At 27.6% G+C, this 16,196-nt stretch overlaps 1 protein-coding gene across 4 annotated transcripts; it reads right to left on the bottom strand.

Annotated features, from left to right (window-relative positions):
* Positions 1 to 14,292, bottom strand: LOC149060167 (uncharacterized). Of its 4 annotated transcripts, none has more exons than XM_089216170.1 (8): positions 13,894 to 14,292; positions 6,353 to 6,529; positions 5,439 to 6,271; positions 2,334 to 2,402; positions 1,714 to 1,757; positions 1,194 to 1,638; positions 427 to 608; positions 1 to 259 (listed from the first exon to the last, which is right to left on the bottom strand). In XM_089216170.1, exons 2-8 carry the CDS (start codon positions 6,450 to 6,452, stop codon positions 121 to 123), a joined length of 1,812 nt encoding a protein of 603 aa, XP_089072296.1. In that variant the 5' UTR covers positions 6,453 to 6,529; positions 13,894 to 14,292; the 3' UTR covers positions 1 to 120. The 4 variants fall into 4 exon arrangements, 3 of the variants coding, with proteins under 3 accessions (XP_089072296.1, XP_089072297.1, XP_089072295.1); XM_089216171.1 differs by having other exon boundaries at positions 14,028 to 14,292; XM_089216169.1 differs by lacking the exon at positions 13,894 to 14,292 and adding an exon at positions 13,644 to 13,838.
* Between the last annotated feature and the right edge of the window lie 1,904 nt (positions 14,293 to 16,196).

The following is a 16,196-nucleotide window of genomic DNA, read 5'->3' as shown; positions in this document are numbered from 1 at the left end:
TTATGATGTACTTGTATTATATTATATATAGGCACATTAAATTAAAATATAATTCCATTTTTAGCTGGTGTGTTTTCTTAGGCACCCCACTCAAAGATGACAGATTTGTATGACTGTAATTTAAGATATGTTTGGGTTGTACACAATATTTTTTAATTGTGGCAATACTTTTATGAGTTCCTGAAGATTAACCAATAGCGTGTCTTCCAGTTTCAAAGACCTGATACATTTGTTTTCCTTCAAAATGGTTAATTGTTCACTGTAAAACAAACAAAATGTATTAAGGTATTAAATATTACTTCTAATGAGTTTTACTATGGACTTAGTTTTTTGACTTATTTTTTTACCACCAACTTAATCTGTGATATTACAAATAAGCTAAGAAAAGATAATGTTGATTAAAAGAAGAAGAGGTTAGACACTTACGAATTTCCAATGTATAGCTTAACTTGTAAGCATTTTGATAATATGAGAGCACATCTTGCCACAGTGGTCGAACGCAATATCAAATTGACCAGGTCATTTATGGTAACCATCATATCCGAATATATGTAAGGGTTGAGATTAATGCAGTGGAACGTTTTTCCTTCAAATATTGCCTTCTGAATCTGTGCTTAAAAAATGTATGTATATGTATATTATTTAATATTTATTAAATAAAAAAGATTTAAGTATTATAACACAAATATTATAGCTTTAAAAAAAAATTTACTTTTCTATAAATTAAAGAAGTCCAAATGATAGTTTTTATTTTTTGTACTATTTCTAATTTTAATTTAATTTAAACAAAATACAATTTTATTATTTTTTCAATACCTCGATTGATCAAATAATAAATATTGAAACAATTGCTAAAAGTTAAAAAATATCCCAAGATTATTGAGTTAAAAACAACTAAGTTCAATGATTAACTTTACTTAATTACTAAGTATAAATATTGTACACACATTTAGCTTACAGAAAAACTACGCAAATTGAAATTGTCAGCCTAGAGAGACTACTTGTCTATTAATATGAAAGTAATTGTTTAACTGCCAAACTGTTTACTTGTTTTTAAATATAAAAACATGTCAACAAAAATATTTTTAAAAAATGTATCAAGATTTTACATCATATAAAACTTTGAAAAATAATTGTTTTTATTCTAGTTCTCAATCACTTGAGTCAATCATAAAATATTTAACATTATTTACCTTGTATGGCAATAATCTGTTATTTTCTACACACGCCTGATCTGGTATTCTATTCAAATTACATCTCTCAGTAGGGTGGAGAGCAGTCATTTGTATAATTTGAGGAGTAGGACTAGATGGAGGAGATGATAAATCAATGATATTAGTAATAATGGGCCTAGAATTGCTTAAGATGCTGCGCTCTTGAATGTTGATTGAACGACGACGGCTACTCGTATATACAGATTGGCTACTATATGTTTGCTGAGTTTGATTAGTAGTAATTATTTGTCGTTGTTCTTGACGTGGTTGTTGATACTGTTGTTGGTTGGCTTGACTGCTGCTACTTGCAAGTTGACTGGAGAATTGTTGCACTTGATTTGTTATTATATTGCTATTAGTCATTGGACTGCATACAGTCATACGTGGGCTTACAGTAATAACGTTGGTATATGATAATGCATTACTATAAGCGAAAAAAATTTTATTTCCATTTTTAGACATTTAAATTGATCATATGTATTATTTTAATTAAACTTACTCAATTATAGGTGGTGGTGGCACAACATGGCTTCCGCTGGTTACCTAAATGTAAAAATTGGTTTAATAAATTATATATATACGTACCCCACAACGTAATATTATTTTAAATTAAAATCTGCCAATGAATATAAAATTACAAATATATTACCAATTTTATATTTCACATCTTAATATTTAAAATTAACATTAATGGAGTATCAAATTATATAAAATCATAAAATTTTTCAAAATATTAACAGTTAGACTTGTCATTTACATAAAATTCAACTCAAATAAAAGCCACATACTTTACTTTTAATTATTATTAATAGTAATATATTTTTATGTATACTAACATTACTTCTAGTCTACAAGAATATGTTAATAAATGTTTAATTTAATTAAAACCATTGTTGAGTTGTTGAATTTACCAATTGAGAAATTACAATTATATCGTAACATTTTCATTAAATAAAAATAAAAGAGATTATTTCATTTATGGTGACAAAATTTTAAAAAACAAAAGCAGTATATAGTAGTTCAATATTTAAACTACAGATAATTAGAAGAGTTCTTATACAGCTAGGTATATAAGGGATGGGAAGGAGAGAAAAAAATTTAGAGTTTAAAAAGAAGTACCTCATTATTTCCTTGGACAGCTATATTTCTGTCAGCAAAGTAGCCACGAGATGTTGATGGCTCCTGTTCCTGAAAGGTAAAAAACAAAATTGTTTTTAAAAAATGAAAGCCTTCAACCCATTTTTGATTTTATCACTTATAATAACCCTTTCACGACGAGCGTTAATTTTTGTTTTAATATGTTATACATCTAGCACACACAATTGTGTATGTAAATCTATACTATCTTCAGTCCTGATTGATTAATTGATTTTAGTAATAGGTATTAACGAACCTACACAAATGTGTGGTTGGTTTCTTAAAATTATGTAGACTAAAATAATTCAGATAGAACGTTTAAACCTTAACCACACGATTGTGCAGGTTATTCCTTATCTATACAAAAATTAACGAATATAATATTTCTAAAAATAACCATTTGTTTGGAATTTTCGTCTGGCCTATTCAATACCATTCCTCATTACATTAAAATATCATTTACCAACGGTTATTTGTGTTGGAATGATTACATAATATTTTTCGTACACTTTGACGATTCTTATAATTTAGAATAAACACAGTTATCGTTATTAGTTCCTTCGGTTCGGACGGCTTAAGTTAACCTACACAATTGTGTAGGTTGGTATTCATTTTGTTTTATATTTGCGTTAAAATGCGTCATGCAAAGCTGAATGCAACTGATATTTTAACAGCTTTAAATGAAGAATCGGAAATAGACGATTTTAGTGGTGATGATTCAGATATTGACACAACGTGGCAACCTTTGCCTAAAAGAAATGCAGGTCAATCGGATCTATCTGGATCAGATTCTGATGAAGACCAACATACATTAACCAATAACGAAGGTAATTATAAAAATAATTTGGATGTCAGTGTAAATACTAATGATACAGAAGTACCAACTCAAACTAGTACACAATCAACATCAAATATTGGATGGAGCCAAATGCCTTTTCTGGGTGTACCACTACCCGAATTTAATGGCCCTCAGTATCGTATTGAATTAGGCTCACCTATTAGTTATGTAGAAAAATATTTACCAGATTTACATTTCGAAGAAGCTGCGCTATATACTAACATGTATGCATTTAGTACTAAGGGGAAAGAATTCAGGGCCACTGCCAGTGAAATAAAAGTATTTTATGGTGCACAGGCATTGAAGGGAATTATTAAATATCCTCGATTTTTTATGTACTGGCAGAGAGGTATCACTTTGGATCTCATATCTTCTGCAATCACTAGAGATAGGTTTCTAGCTATACGCACACATTTACATTTTGTTGACGTAAATAACCGTCCTCTAAACAACAAAAGTAAATTTTGGAAAGTTCAACCGTTGATCGAATTTGTTCGAAATGCGTGTAGAAATATACCTCGATCCATTGGTTTATATTCTATAGACGAACAGATGGTACCTTTTACTGGCAGGTGCCCTTATCGGCAATTCGTAAAAAATAAACCACGTCCCGTTGGACTTAAAAACTTTGTGATCACGACCACCACAGGAATGGTACTCGATTTTGAACTATATCAAGGAGCTGAAACTCCTTTTGAAGACCGCTCTCTTGGGTTAGGACCCGCTGTTGTTCTACATTTATCGAAAACAATACCCAAAGAATCAGTACTATATTTTGATAGATATTTTACAACTGTCCCATTGATGACCCGATTAAATGAAATTGGTATTCATGCAACTGGAACAATCATGCAGAATCGTTTGAAAAATGTTCATTTTTCAAATGACAAAAAATTTGAACGTGGTGTATGGGAGGAATTCACAAGAGCTGATCAAAAATTAACTGCCATTAAATGCAAAGACAGTAAATGTGTAACGATGGTATCGACAATAACAGGTGCAGAACCACATCAAATAGTTAAAAGGTGGAGTAAAACCGAAAATAAAGTGATAAATGTTCCTTGTCCTGCAGTAGTAGTATCATATAATAAAAATATGGGCGGCGTTGACTTGTGCAATCAACAAATGGAAGCTTACCGCACATGGTTTAAATCTAAGAAGTGGACGTTAAATGTTGCAATACACTTCATAGACTTAGCAATAGTTAATGCTTGGATGGAGTACAAAGAAGACGCAACTAAAATGCAAATTCCCCAAAAAAACATAAAAGATTTAATGGAGTTCAAAATCAATATCGCTAAAGAATGGCTTTCAACACCATTAAACAACAAACGACCAAATGAAGATGATAATTCTGTCTATGCAAATGAAGAACCTCCAAACAAAGTTCAAAATTTTAGAGCACCTATTCCAACAGAAAAAAAGGTGAAATATTTAAATTTATATTGTCTTATTAAAAATGTTATTTATTTTATTATTATTGTTTTATTTTATTTAGCGTTATGATGCGTATGATCACTGGCCAGAAGCTGACAGTTTAAACACTGCGCGGAACTGTAGAAGAGAGGGATGTAAAAGCAGAACCAGAAACAGATGTAGCAAATGCAATGTTTATTTGTGTCTTACTCCTAAAAACAATTGTTTTAGAATGTTTCATATAAAATAAATTATTATTATTATTATTATACAACTTTTTTTTCCAATAGTTCTAACATGTTTATGTCTTACTAAAAAGAAGAATAAAAGATATTTCATAAAATATGTGATTAAATATATTTCAAATAAAATTAACTTTAACTTTTTACGATAAATATGAGTAGTAATTAATTGCAATATTAAACTACGAACCTACACAAATGTGTAGGTTTATTTTTAAGATTTTAAAATGGTTTAAAATTATGTTTTTATTGAAAACGTAATCATGTTTGTATACAGATTTCATTTTAACAATAAAAAGTTGTAAAAGTTATAAAAAAAGATCCAGGTTTTTAGAGGTTCCGAAAAAACCTGCACATTTGTGTAGGATCGTTTTAAAACTGATATGATCGTTTTGAAACTGTATGATTTTAGATTAGTTTTTAATTAGGCATTCGCTAACCTACACAAATGTGTGTATTCGTCGTGAAAGGGATAAATGATTTATTTGATTGCATTGTGAAAAACACGGACAATATTTTTTTTTTTTTTTTAACCAAATTTATAGTAGTTATTAAATAAATTAAGTAGATGTGTAATACAATAATACATACTATATTGTTTTCATAGTTGTTCATTATCATTGGCGTGCTATGCGGCACCATAGATCCTTGTACTGTTAATATATTTGTACTATTTTCATCAAATTGTATTTGAGGGGGTTTACCGAGCCAAGCATTTGGCAAATTAGTATGCATAAAAGAACCATTTTGGCCGATAAGATGAGAATACAGCCTCTGGTCTGGCCAAAATTCTTTAAACTCGATCCCTGGTGGATAAAATTCTTTCACATTAATGATGTTTGTCATCAGGCAACTATCATTTGAGAATAATTCTTCCTTAATTCCCAGAACTAGACAACAGAACTTGAAATGCGCAAATTCCCATCCACTTATCTCAATGGACTGTTGTAATAGGTTTGCTACTTGCCCTTCAAAGAAGAATATCGGAACGTACATTTGATTATTTTTTATACAATATGGTACAACTGATTCTGAGTCAATTTTAATAAAGCCACTTTTTTTTTCGTTTCCATAATTCTGTTTACTCAAGAGCTTATTGTAACTTATTTCGGCAAACGTAAGAAATGCAACAACATCTTCGAGACGGACAATTATATCTTGACCCGCCATAAAACTTTCTTTCCCATACATAAAATCAATATATTTTACATTTATTTCATTCAATAGATTAGCTTCTGAAATAGTAATAAAATACCATTTCATTGATGTGCATCTAAGTATATCTGCATGTAAATGTTTTAAATAAATACTGAGTAACTGGTACTCAGCCACACGAGTTGCTATGAACATTACATGTTCACCTTTAATCACACGAAAGACACACGGTATGACGAATTCTCCAATCGATTTCCAAATAAACATACCTATATTGTACAAAAGATCGTAAAATATAAATTGTCTTTATACAAAGCTTTAAACCATAAATATAATTCCTGATCATTTACCTTTAATGCTTTCTACATCTTCGGAACATTCAGGTATTTGTTGTTGACTATTTTTTTGTGTATGATCAGCTTTATCTGGTAAAATAGCAGATATTGTCATTGTAGAAGTTTTTTGATACTTCTTTTTCAGTTCAAGAGCTATTGCATTGATTTCAGCATCATACCCTTCATTTTTAACTGTAATTTAATTTTAAAATTATGCTTTAATATAATAAAATTATAGGTAACATAAGTTTAATCAACATTGTTTAGATTTTTACACTTTTGCTGGAAACCATTCTCACTAAAAATCAATTAATTTTATTATGTCCAATTATTATTTAGAAATTCTACCAACGAAGAAATGTGGAACAGTACTATCAGCGTTATCAACATTCACCATGGGAGCTACCACTATGCTCCGTTCTTTTGGAATAAGATCTACGAGTAACTAGTATAATATATTAAAAATAAAAATAATATTTTTGATTAACAATATGTTGTATGCCTCATGTTTAGCGAAAAATAAGTCCTCAACAAGTTAATTCTATTAAGGTACTATAATAAAGGTTCATATTAGGTTTCTGAGTCGGAGATCATGTAGGAGGCCTGAATGCTGATGTTTTTAAGTCAAGTACGGTTAATGACCAAATCAAGAACATCCTCGTTATGGTTATGTACCCTACAACTACCCTTCCTATTAGGGTTAATGTGCTATTATGGATTACAATGTCAAAAATCCAGGTACTGTGTTAGGTTCCATGCAGTACATTCTTGTTAAAGACTATTATCTACGATCATTCTACACAACAAATAATATGAACAAAATTTAAAACTAATCGTATAATTACATCTTAAACTACAAACTGGAACATAAGAAAAGCTTATAATTTAGCCATACTTTGGAGATAACATCACGCTAATGAAGCGTTATAAATTATAGGAATATGGATTGATGGGCTCACTTTAGTAGTATGTGGGCACGTTGGGTACACTTTTATTTTTTTATCATCATTAAAATTCATAAAAAACATAAACATTGAAAAAACCAACCTTATATTTTTATGCTAAAAATTATAAAAAATCTAGAATTATCTGTTAAAATTACAAAAAATTTAAACTATTTTTAAATGATTACAAAAAATCTAAATTTATATAACGTGCACGATTCTAGATTAGAAAAGTTTCAAATATTTTTTATTATTATAAAAAATGTTTCTCTATAAATATAAAATAATTATATAACAATGGATCAAAACAAAAACAATAAAATTATTGGTCTTTATGAAAAGATAAAAAAAAATGAAGGATTATTGCAATCATTAAAAACAGGGAAAGTATTTTTATGTTCAAGATGTCAAGATTTTAAGAAGCCTGAAGAATTTACTAAAAACCAAAGATGGCGTAAGGTTTGTATGAAAACCACAGTTAATAATGATTTTAAAATATGTGAATGTGGAAAAAAAAATTATTAAGATGTTTTAGCAATCATTTGCTATCCAAATATCACTTAAAGAGGTCAGATTATATATCCAAAGAGAACATTACACAAAAATAAATTTTGTTATTAAATAATAAATTCATAAAATAATATTAAAATAAAATAAACAAACAATTTATCATATAAATAAAAATAAATAAAATAAAATTGTATACAATAAATTAATAAAAAATGCCGACACAGAATCATATTATATTAGAAAAAATGAAAGTATCTGAGCTTAAGTTAATAGCAAAAAAATATAATATAAAAAATGTTTGTAAAATGAAAAAAGCCTATTTAATAGAAAATATAAAAAAACACGTTGCACTAAAAATGTTAGATAAAAATGCCTTCTCTAAGTTAGATAAAAGTTTATTCAAACAAGAAAACAACTCATTAAAAAATATAGATAAAAATCCCTTCTGTAAAATAGATAAATTATTTTTTACTGAAGAAAATTATTTTAATAGTTCACTAAAAAGAACTTCAGAAAATTATGAGTTAATAGATGTAGTTCAATCTAATGCACAATTGAATACAAGATTTAGGATACATAAAGCTGACTATAAAATTAGTTATAAAAAGCATTAATAAACTATCTAAAACAAAGTAATACAAAATTAATTATATAGATAAAGCTTTAAATGAAATGTTAAAGGTTGCTAAATACAATTCTCCATATGAAAAAGATGATAAAATAAGTATTGTATTATTTAATCCAAATATAAAAACTCCTATACATACTGGATTGAGATCTGATGATATTTTAACAAATTTAAAATCTATAATTAATGGTTTATTAACTTCAAATGAAGAAATTGATATTACAGAAACCACTTTTCAAGTTCAAGTAGTAAATATACCAAGAGGATCAAGAGGATATAAAATAATAAACTTATCAACAGATACCAATACTAAAAGAAGTATTATTCAGATTAAAAATGATGATAATTTATGTTGCCCAAGAGCTATTATTGTATTATCTACTCAAACAAATAATATTTTAGGATATAAACTAGATTCCAATAAAATTAAGCAATTGAAGCTTGGTAGAAAAATTCAAAAAGATTTAGCTTTAGAATTATGTAAAATGTTAACAGAATATAATGAAGAAGTATTTACATTGGTTGATATTAAAAATGTAGAAAACATACTTAGATATACAAATAAATATTGTTTGTGTTGAAAATTTAAATACTGTAATTTATAAAGGTGAAGATAAAGAAATCAAAATGTATTTATATAATAATGGTAATCATTTTGATGTTATTAGATCAATGCAAGGTTTTTATGGGTCTTCTTATTATTGTAAAGATTGTGATAAGCCATATAATAATAAAGATAATCATAAAAGTGTTAAAAATGTATGTAAATTGTGTATGCAACCTGAACATTTAAGTGATACAAAAAAAATAATATATTGTGAAAAATGTAACAGGTATTGTTATAATCAAGAATGCTTAGATAATCATTCTAAGGTATGTATTTAAGGTATTTAAATGTACTGATTGTAAAAGAATAGTATTCAGAAACCATATAGTAAATAAGCAACATAAATGTGGGTATAGTGAATGTAGAAATTGTAAAGAAGATGTAAAAATGAATGAACATAAATGATATATGCAGCCTATAAGCCAGAAAGGTGGTAAATGTAATATGATTGACTGTACTAAATGTAAAAAAGGTAATATCAAGAATAAATTTTGCTATTATAAAGAAAAATATATGTTTTCTGATTATGAAGCTCAACAAGAAACAGGAACTCATATCGCAAATAAAATAATTGCACATGATTTTGATGGAAATAAAATTATGTTTGATACAAATGAAGAATTTTGTAATCATATAATATCCAGGAAATATAAAGGTTATACATTTATAGCACATTACGCAAAAGGATATGATTCACAATTTATATTAAAATACTTAGTTTATAATACTTTAAAGCCATTTACAATTTATAATGGTACAAAACTAATGTTATTAGAAATTAAAAATTTAAATATAAAAATAATAGTTAAGTTCTAATTTTATTCAAGGTCCTCTTAGAAGTTTTCCCAAAACGTTTGGTCTCAAAGAACTGAAAAAAGGTTACTTTTCGCATTTCTTTAATACAGAAGAAGAAAAAAATTATATAGGTGTATTACCTGATAAAGAATATTATGGATGCAAGACAATGAAAACAGAGAATAAACAAGAATTTGAAAAATGGTATGATACTAAAATTAAAGAAAATTATATATTTAATTTAAAAGAAGAATTAAAGGCGTACTGTAGTTCAGATGAAGATATTTTACAAAGAGGATGTTTAGAATTAAGAAAGCAATTTTTAGAAATAGCTAATATTGACCCTTTCCAATATATAACCATAGCAGGTGTTTGTATGGCTATCCATAGGTCAAATTATTTGATAATAGATACTATAGCTATTTTAGATAAAGAAAAGAATGAAAATTATTCAAAACAATCTATATCATGGTTACAACATTTTAATAACAAAAATATCTGCCATGCTTTAAATGGTGGTGAAAAAAAAATAGCAGGATCTAAAGTAGATGGTTATGATGAAAAATCATTAACAGTTTATCAATATCATGGATGTACTAAATGCTATAAAGATAGAGAAACTATAAATAATATAAATCATAAAACAATGAAGTTTTTGTTTGAAAAAAACAATTGACAGAAGCATGAATATAATAAATTCATTAAAATGCATTAATCTTGTTGAAAAATGGGAATGTGATAGGATAAATAGTAATACATACAAAAAAATGGAAAAAGCTGATGTAGTTGAACCTATTAATCCAAGAGATGCTTTCTTTGGAGGTAGAACAAATGCTACAAAATTAAGAGTAAAAAATACAAAAATGCGTTAAATTGACGTATTTAATTTATATCCAACTGTAAATTATTATGATTATTATCCTGTTGGACATCCTGAAAAAATATTTAAACCAAAAGTATATGATAAAAAATGGTTTGGGTTAATTAAATGTAAAATATTACCTCCAAGAAATCTTTATCACCCTGTACTTCCAGTTAAACAAAAAATGAAAAAAAGTGAATAGTTATTATTTCCTTTGTGTTATAAATGTGCTGTAGACCAAAAACAAAGATGTGATCATTCTAAAGACGAAAGACAATTTATAGGAACATGGACAACAGATGAAGTTAATAAAGCTTTGGAAAAAGGATACATTATAACAAACATTTATGAGGTGTGGCATTTTAAAGAAAAATCAACAGATTTATTTAAAGACTATGTTAAGGATTTTATAAAAATTAAATTAGAAACTTCAAAACATAATTATAGTTCTGATGAAGAGTATATAAAAATAATTTTTGATAAATTGGGCATATTATTAGATAAAGATAAAATAGGAGATAATCCAGGTAGACGAGCTGTAGCAAAAGCGTGTTTATGTAGTTTATGGGGAAAATTTGGACAACGACAAAAAATGAATAAAAACTGAGTTTGTTACAGACCCACAAAAATTCTACAATATATTATTAGATGATGGATTAGAAAATATAAATATAAAATTATTAACGATAAAATGATACAAATGTGTTATAATTATAAAGATTATTACGTTCAAAATTTTCATAATACAAATATTTTAATAGCTTTATTTACAACATTCAGGGCGAGATTAAGATTATTAACATGTTGGATAAATTAGGTAGAGCTGTAGTTTATTTTGATACAGATTCTATTTTCTATATAGATAATGCATCACCATGGTGATATTAAAGTTATAACAGGAACATTGTTGGGAGAATGGACTGATGAATTAGGTGAAAATGTATATATAACAGATTGGGCATCTACAGGTCCTAAAAGTTATTATTATAAAACAAATGATAATAAATTTAAAACTGTTATAAAGGGCTTTACTTTAAATTATCAAAATTTATTAAAACTTAATGGGGAATCGATGATAAAATTAATTGAAGAAAATAATAATAATAATAATAATATAGAACTAGAATACAATCAAATAACATGTAATCCACTTAATAAAACTTTAGTTAATAAAAAAATTCTCTTTTGAATATGATAAAAGAATAATATTACCAGATTATGATACAATACCATATATATTTACATATTCTAAAGCTAATTTATCATTATGTTTTATTTTTATATAATATTCTGGTATACGGAAAAAAAATCCAAGGAAGAAAAAAAAACCAACAGAAAAAAAAACCGAAGGAAAAAAAACCAAAATATAAATTATATAGTATCTATACGAGCATACCACAAATCACATACCATAATTGTTATCATAGATCATACCACTGCCAAATTTTAAATATATTGTATTATATTAAAGTATACTTTTTTTCAAATTTTTAGATACATGTTTGAATATTGTGTTATTATTATTGTAGGGTAAGGGATTATATATTATTATTATATTATTGTATTACTTTATTAAACAGTCATTTATTATTTTACACAATATATTAATGGTGTTAATATCCTATAACTCTTATAAACTGACAGTGCCATACGATATTCATACGGGACAAATTATAACAAAATCTAATAATCTAATCTATAAAAATATAGGTTACATAAGTTTATCAAGATTCTTTGAGCATTATTTCATCAATTTGTAGAAAGTTTATCAAAATTATTTCTTTTATTGAGATAAATATTGACAAAATAATTTGTCAAGATTGTGCTGACTGTGGTCTCCTACATAACACAAGTACAACTAATGGATGTATAATAGATATTATTTATAGATATCCATGATATCTATTAGATATGGCTGTATATCTATTAGATATGGCTGTATATCTACTAGATATCCATTAGACATCCAATTGGCCGCTTTTTTATTAGTTTATGGATATCCATTAGATATCAAACACGATTGAATTGAACAGCTGTGACTTTACTGCAGTGTGTTCTTGACTCTTCTTGACTTAAAACAATGGAAATAATCAAATTGAATAAAGATTCAGACAAAATTTGTTACCAAGGCTACACAGGGCCGGATTAAGATTTTTTGCGCCCCGGGGCAAACCTACCTAAAATTAAGAACTACTTTTTAATAATACATAAACATAACATTGTTTTACTATAATTTGGCATTTATTATATAATATTAGAAATATATTAAAATTATATGAAAACAATCTTTTTAATATTACTATATACCTAAACAATGTAAATACATTTATTAAAATAACAATTTTGTAAACATGATTTAATATTTATTTAATTATTAATTATTATTATGGCGCGGACTCTGTGACTGTAGTTATTATTTGTAATTCAGATATCGGTAAATTCGTGAAAACGCGTATGTGAGTTTGCGCGCCGTGTACACTGTCGTAATCGCTAATAGTTTTTTCACTCTAAATGGTACCCACAATATTTCAAAACTTTGCGCCTTTAAAATCTTGCGCCCGGAGGCAGATGCCCCCTCTGCCCTCCCTTTAATCCGGCCCTGAGGCTACATGTATATGTTAAAATATGCTGGCAAGCAATATTATACATGGAGGTGTACAAAAAAAAAGTTCTCTTAATTGTCATAATGTAACAAAAATATTGATATTTAAAAAAATTGTAAAATTCAGCCTTTTGACTTAAATAAGTGTTTTTACCATAAAATTTTTTCTGAAAATCAAAGTTACAAATTGGCTATATTGAATATTTAGAACAAAAATGTATTCTAAAAATGTAGCGCACGTGTCTATGGATTACATTTAAAAGAAATTTTTAAAAAATATTAATTAGAAAAAAAGTTATTTCATGCTAACTTTATTAAAAAAAATGTGAAGAAAATGATATATGGCTGGATCCCTTACATATACATGTAGACTTTGAACGTGCCATCATAACAGCTATTAAACATGTTCTTGGAGAACATGTAAATATCCAAGGTTGTTTTTATCATTTGACGCAATCTACATACTGTAAGACGGACATCCGTCAGGAACTTGGATTGCAACTATTGTATAAAGAAAATGAAGAATTTTTTTTATTTTGTGGCAAAATGGACGGACTTGCATTTTTACCAATCGAAGATGTAAAGAAAGGTATGATATATTTACGTACGATTGTATCTTCTGATGCCGAACAATTACTGGATTATTTTGATAAAACCTACGTCAACGGCACATATCGACAAATTCAATGTAATAGCACCTGTGGTGCAGCTTTTCGAAATAATCCACCTTTATTTCCAATACCATTATGGAATGTCCATGCTGCAACTATTAATGATGAAGCTCGAACTAACAATAGCACTGAGGGTTGGAATCATCGTTTTAGTAAACTTGTTGGACAAAATCATCCAACAGTTTGGACAATGGTAAATAAAATACGGTTGGAAATAGCAGCAGATGAAACAAAATTGGCACAAGCGTCATAGTACAAAAAAAAAGAAAAATAAATGAAGACGTTAAAAATAAATTAAAACAATTATGTATAAATTATAACACTAATACTATATATTATAATTATCAATATATTACTATTGATCGTTTATTATTATCATATTTTCGTTATCATATTATCATTATTATCACATTTCCGTTATCATATTATTATTATTACATATTGTATTTGACCTTGCTCCTGCGAGGAGCAAACGGCGACATCGCGACATTTATTACTATTAGAACAGTTGAAAACGCAAAAAATGTCAGATAGATTTGAACTAAGAGGTATATTTAAGAATACATAATAATATGTAATTACACAATAATACATTATATTGTATACAATTTAATATTTTATTATAATATATAAAAGACTCAAATAGATATACATAATATATAAATGCCAATACATTGTTTGATATAATTTAGAAATGAGTTAATATTATCTCTTATATAATAAAACGTGAATATCGCTCTAAGCAACCCATGTAAGAATTACGTTTTTCTTCCATGGGTTTCTTAAGACCGGCCAATCGCGTTACTTCCTCGCGGCGGCGGCCGAGCTATCACGATTTTTCGGTTATCGTATCACTCATCAGTCACAGATATCGTGTTTTAGATTTTTCGAAACGTTTTACGCTCATTTTTTCGACATTTTACTCGATTTTTCTGCTTTTACGCCCTTTTCCGTCGCCTTTTTTTTACGTTTAATTTAAGCGCGTTTCTTTTAAAATCGAAAACGCGGCCGACTTTCGTTTTTATCGTTTTTTTTTTCGATCTTTTTCGTCTTTAAGACCGCCGACTGCTCTTTTTTCGCGTAGTATACTTATTGTACCTACCTATTGTACTGATAATAATAAATATTATACTGTTTTTGTTTGATTCAATAAATATTGTTTTAAATACGTTTAATTCTGTCTTTTGCCTGTTCGAAATCCTTATTTTAAGCTCATGTCGACGGTGTTTGAGTGTTCCTACTTTTTATAAATTATTACAAAAACGGCTACTCGGTTAGTAGCCAAATATTTAACACAGCACATAAAAGGTGCGACTACATGTGATATAATAATATGTAATATTTATTTACACTTTTGTTCGTCGACGGCTCAAAGAACGTAATCATATGATGCTACGGATAAGGTGTTTAATATTAATTGCTGTCGATAGGTGAGATAAGTGTAATGAGTAGTCTACGACGGTGGTTAATTATTTAATCGAGCACACAAATTGTACAACAACGTAATGTACTGTAGGTACACTACGGTTAATCGACAACGGTAGTATCGGTGTATATGTAATCTCTTTAGGGTTTTTATGTTTAAATTGATTAAGTAACTACTCGGTTATACCATGAAAAGAATATTTTGGTGGTAATGTTAATAATTTAGTTCATTGACGGTGTTATAAAAGTGCATTATTAAATATCATTACTTATAGGCAATGTAGTTTTTATTCATTTGTGGTAATTAAATAGTTACTAAATTACACCAGTAGTAGAATATTTTTTGGTAATAATATGGACAGTTTTATTTATTAACGGCTGTATGAATGTCATTCATGGGACGGATAAAACATTAAATATTATTGTTGATAAATAATTTAGGTTCTATGAGTAGTCTATATTTTTGCACATTTGTGATAATCAAATACCTACCCAAATTTACCAGAAAAAGCATATTTTGGTAATTATATTAACGCTTTGGTTCATCGCCGGCTCTATTATTGTCAGTGTGTTATTAAATATTACTGTTTATAGGTAAGTTAGCTACTGTGAAAAGCCTATTGTTTTTAAATATTTGATAGATTTAAATAACACTTTAGTTCATTGACGGTGTTAGTTATGAAAGTCTATATGTACTGAAATGGATACGGTATTAAATTATGCTATTGTTGGGCAAGGTAGATTCTATAAGTAGGTAATCTATATTGGTTAGGTTAGTTATTTAACCAAGCCCACAAATGTACACCAATGTAATA

Source organism: Diuraphis noxia, unplaced genomic scaffold (genome assembly GCF_037042655.1).
Source record: "Diuraphis noxia isolate RWA-SAM2 unplaced genomic scaffold, SU_Dnox_SAM2 contig0001, whole genome shotgun sequence".
NCBI lineage: Eukaryota > Metazoa > Arthropoda > Insecta > Hemiptera > Aphididae > Diuraphis > Diuraphis noxia.
This window is presented reverse-complemented; position numbering and strand designations above follow the sequence as displayed.

What these genes read in the sequence shown, in the direction of transcription:
- LOC149060167 (XM_089216169.1), bottom strand. Translation starts at nt 13,674, where the DNA reads ATGATGGCACGTTCAAAGTCTACATGTATAT. An exon ending in AGATGTAGAAAGCATTAAAG is followed by an intron (nt 6,272 to 6,352) that starts GTAAATGATCAG and finishes TGTACAATATAG; the next exon opens with GTATGTTTATTTGGAAATCG. An exon ending in ACAACTATGAAAACAATATA is followed by an intron (nt 2,403 to 5,438) that starts GTATGTATTATT and finishes TTTACCTTTCAG; the next exon opens with GAACAGGAGCCATCAACATC.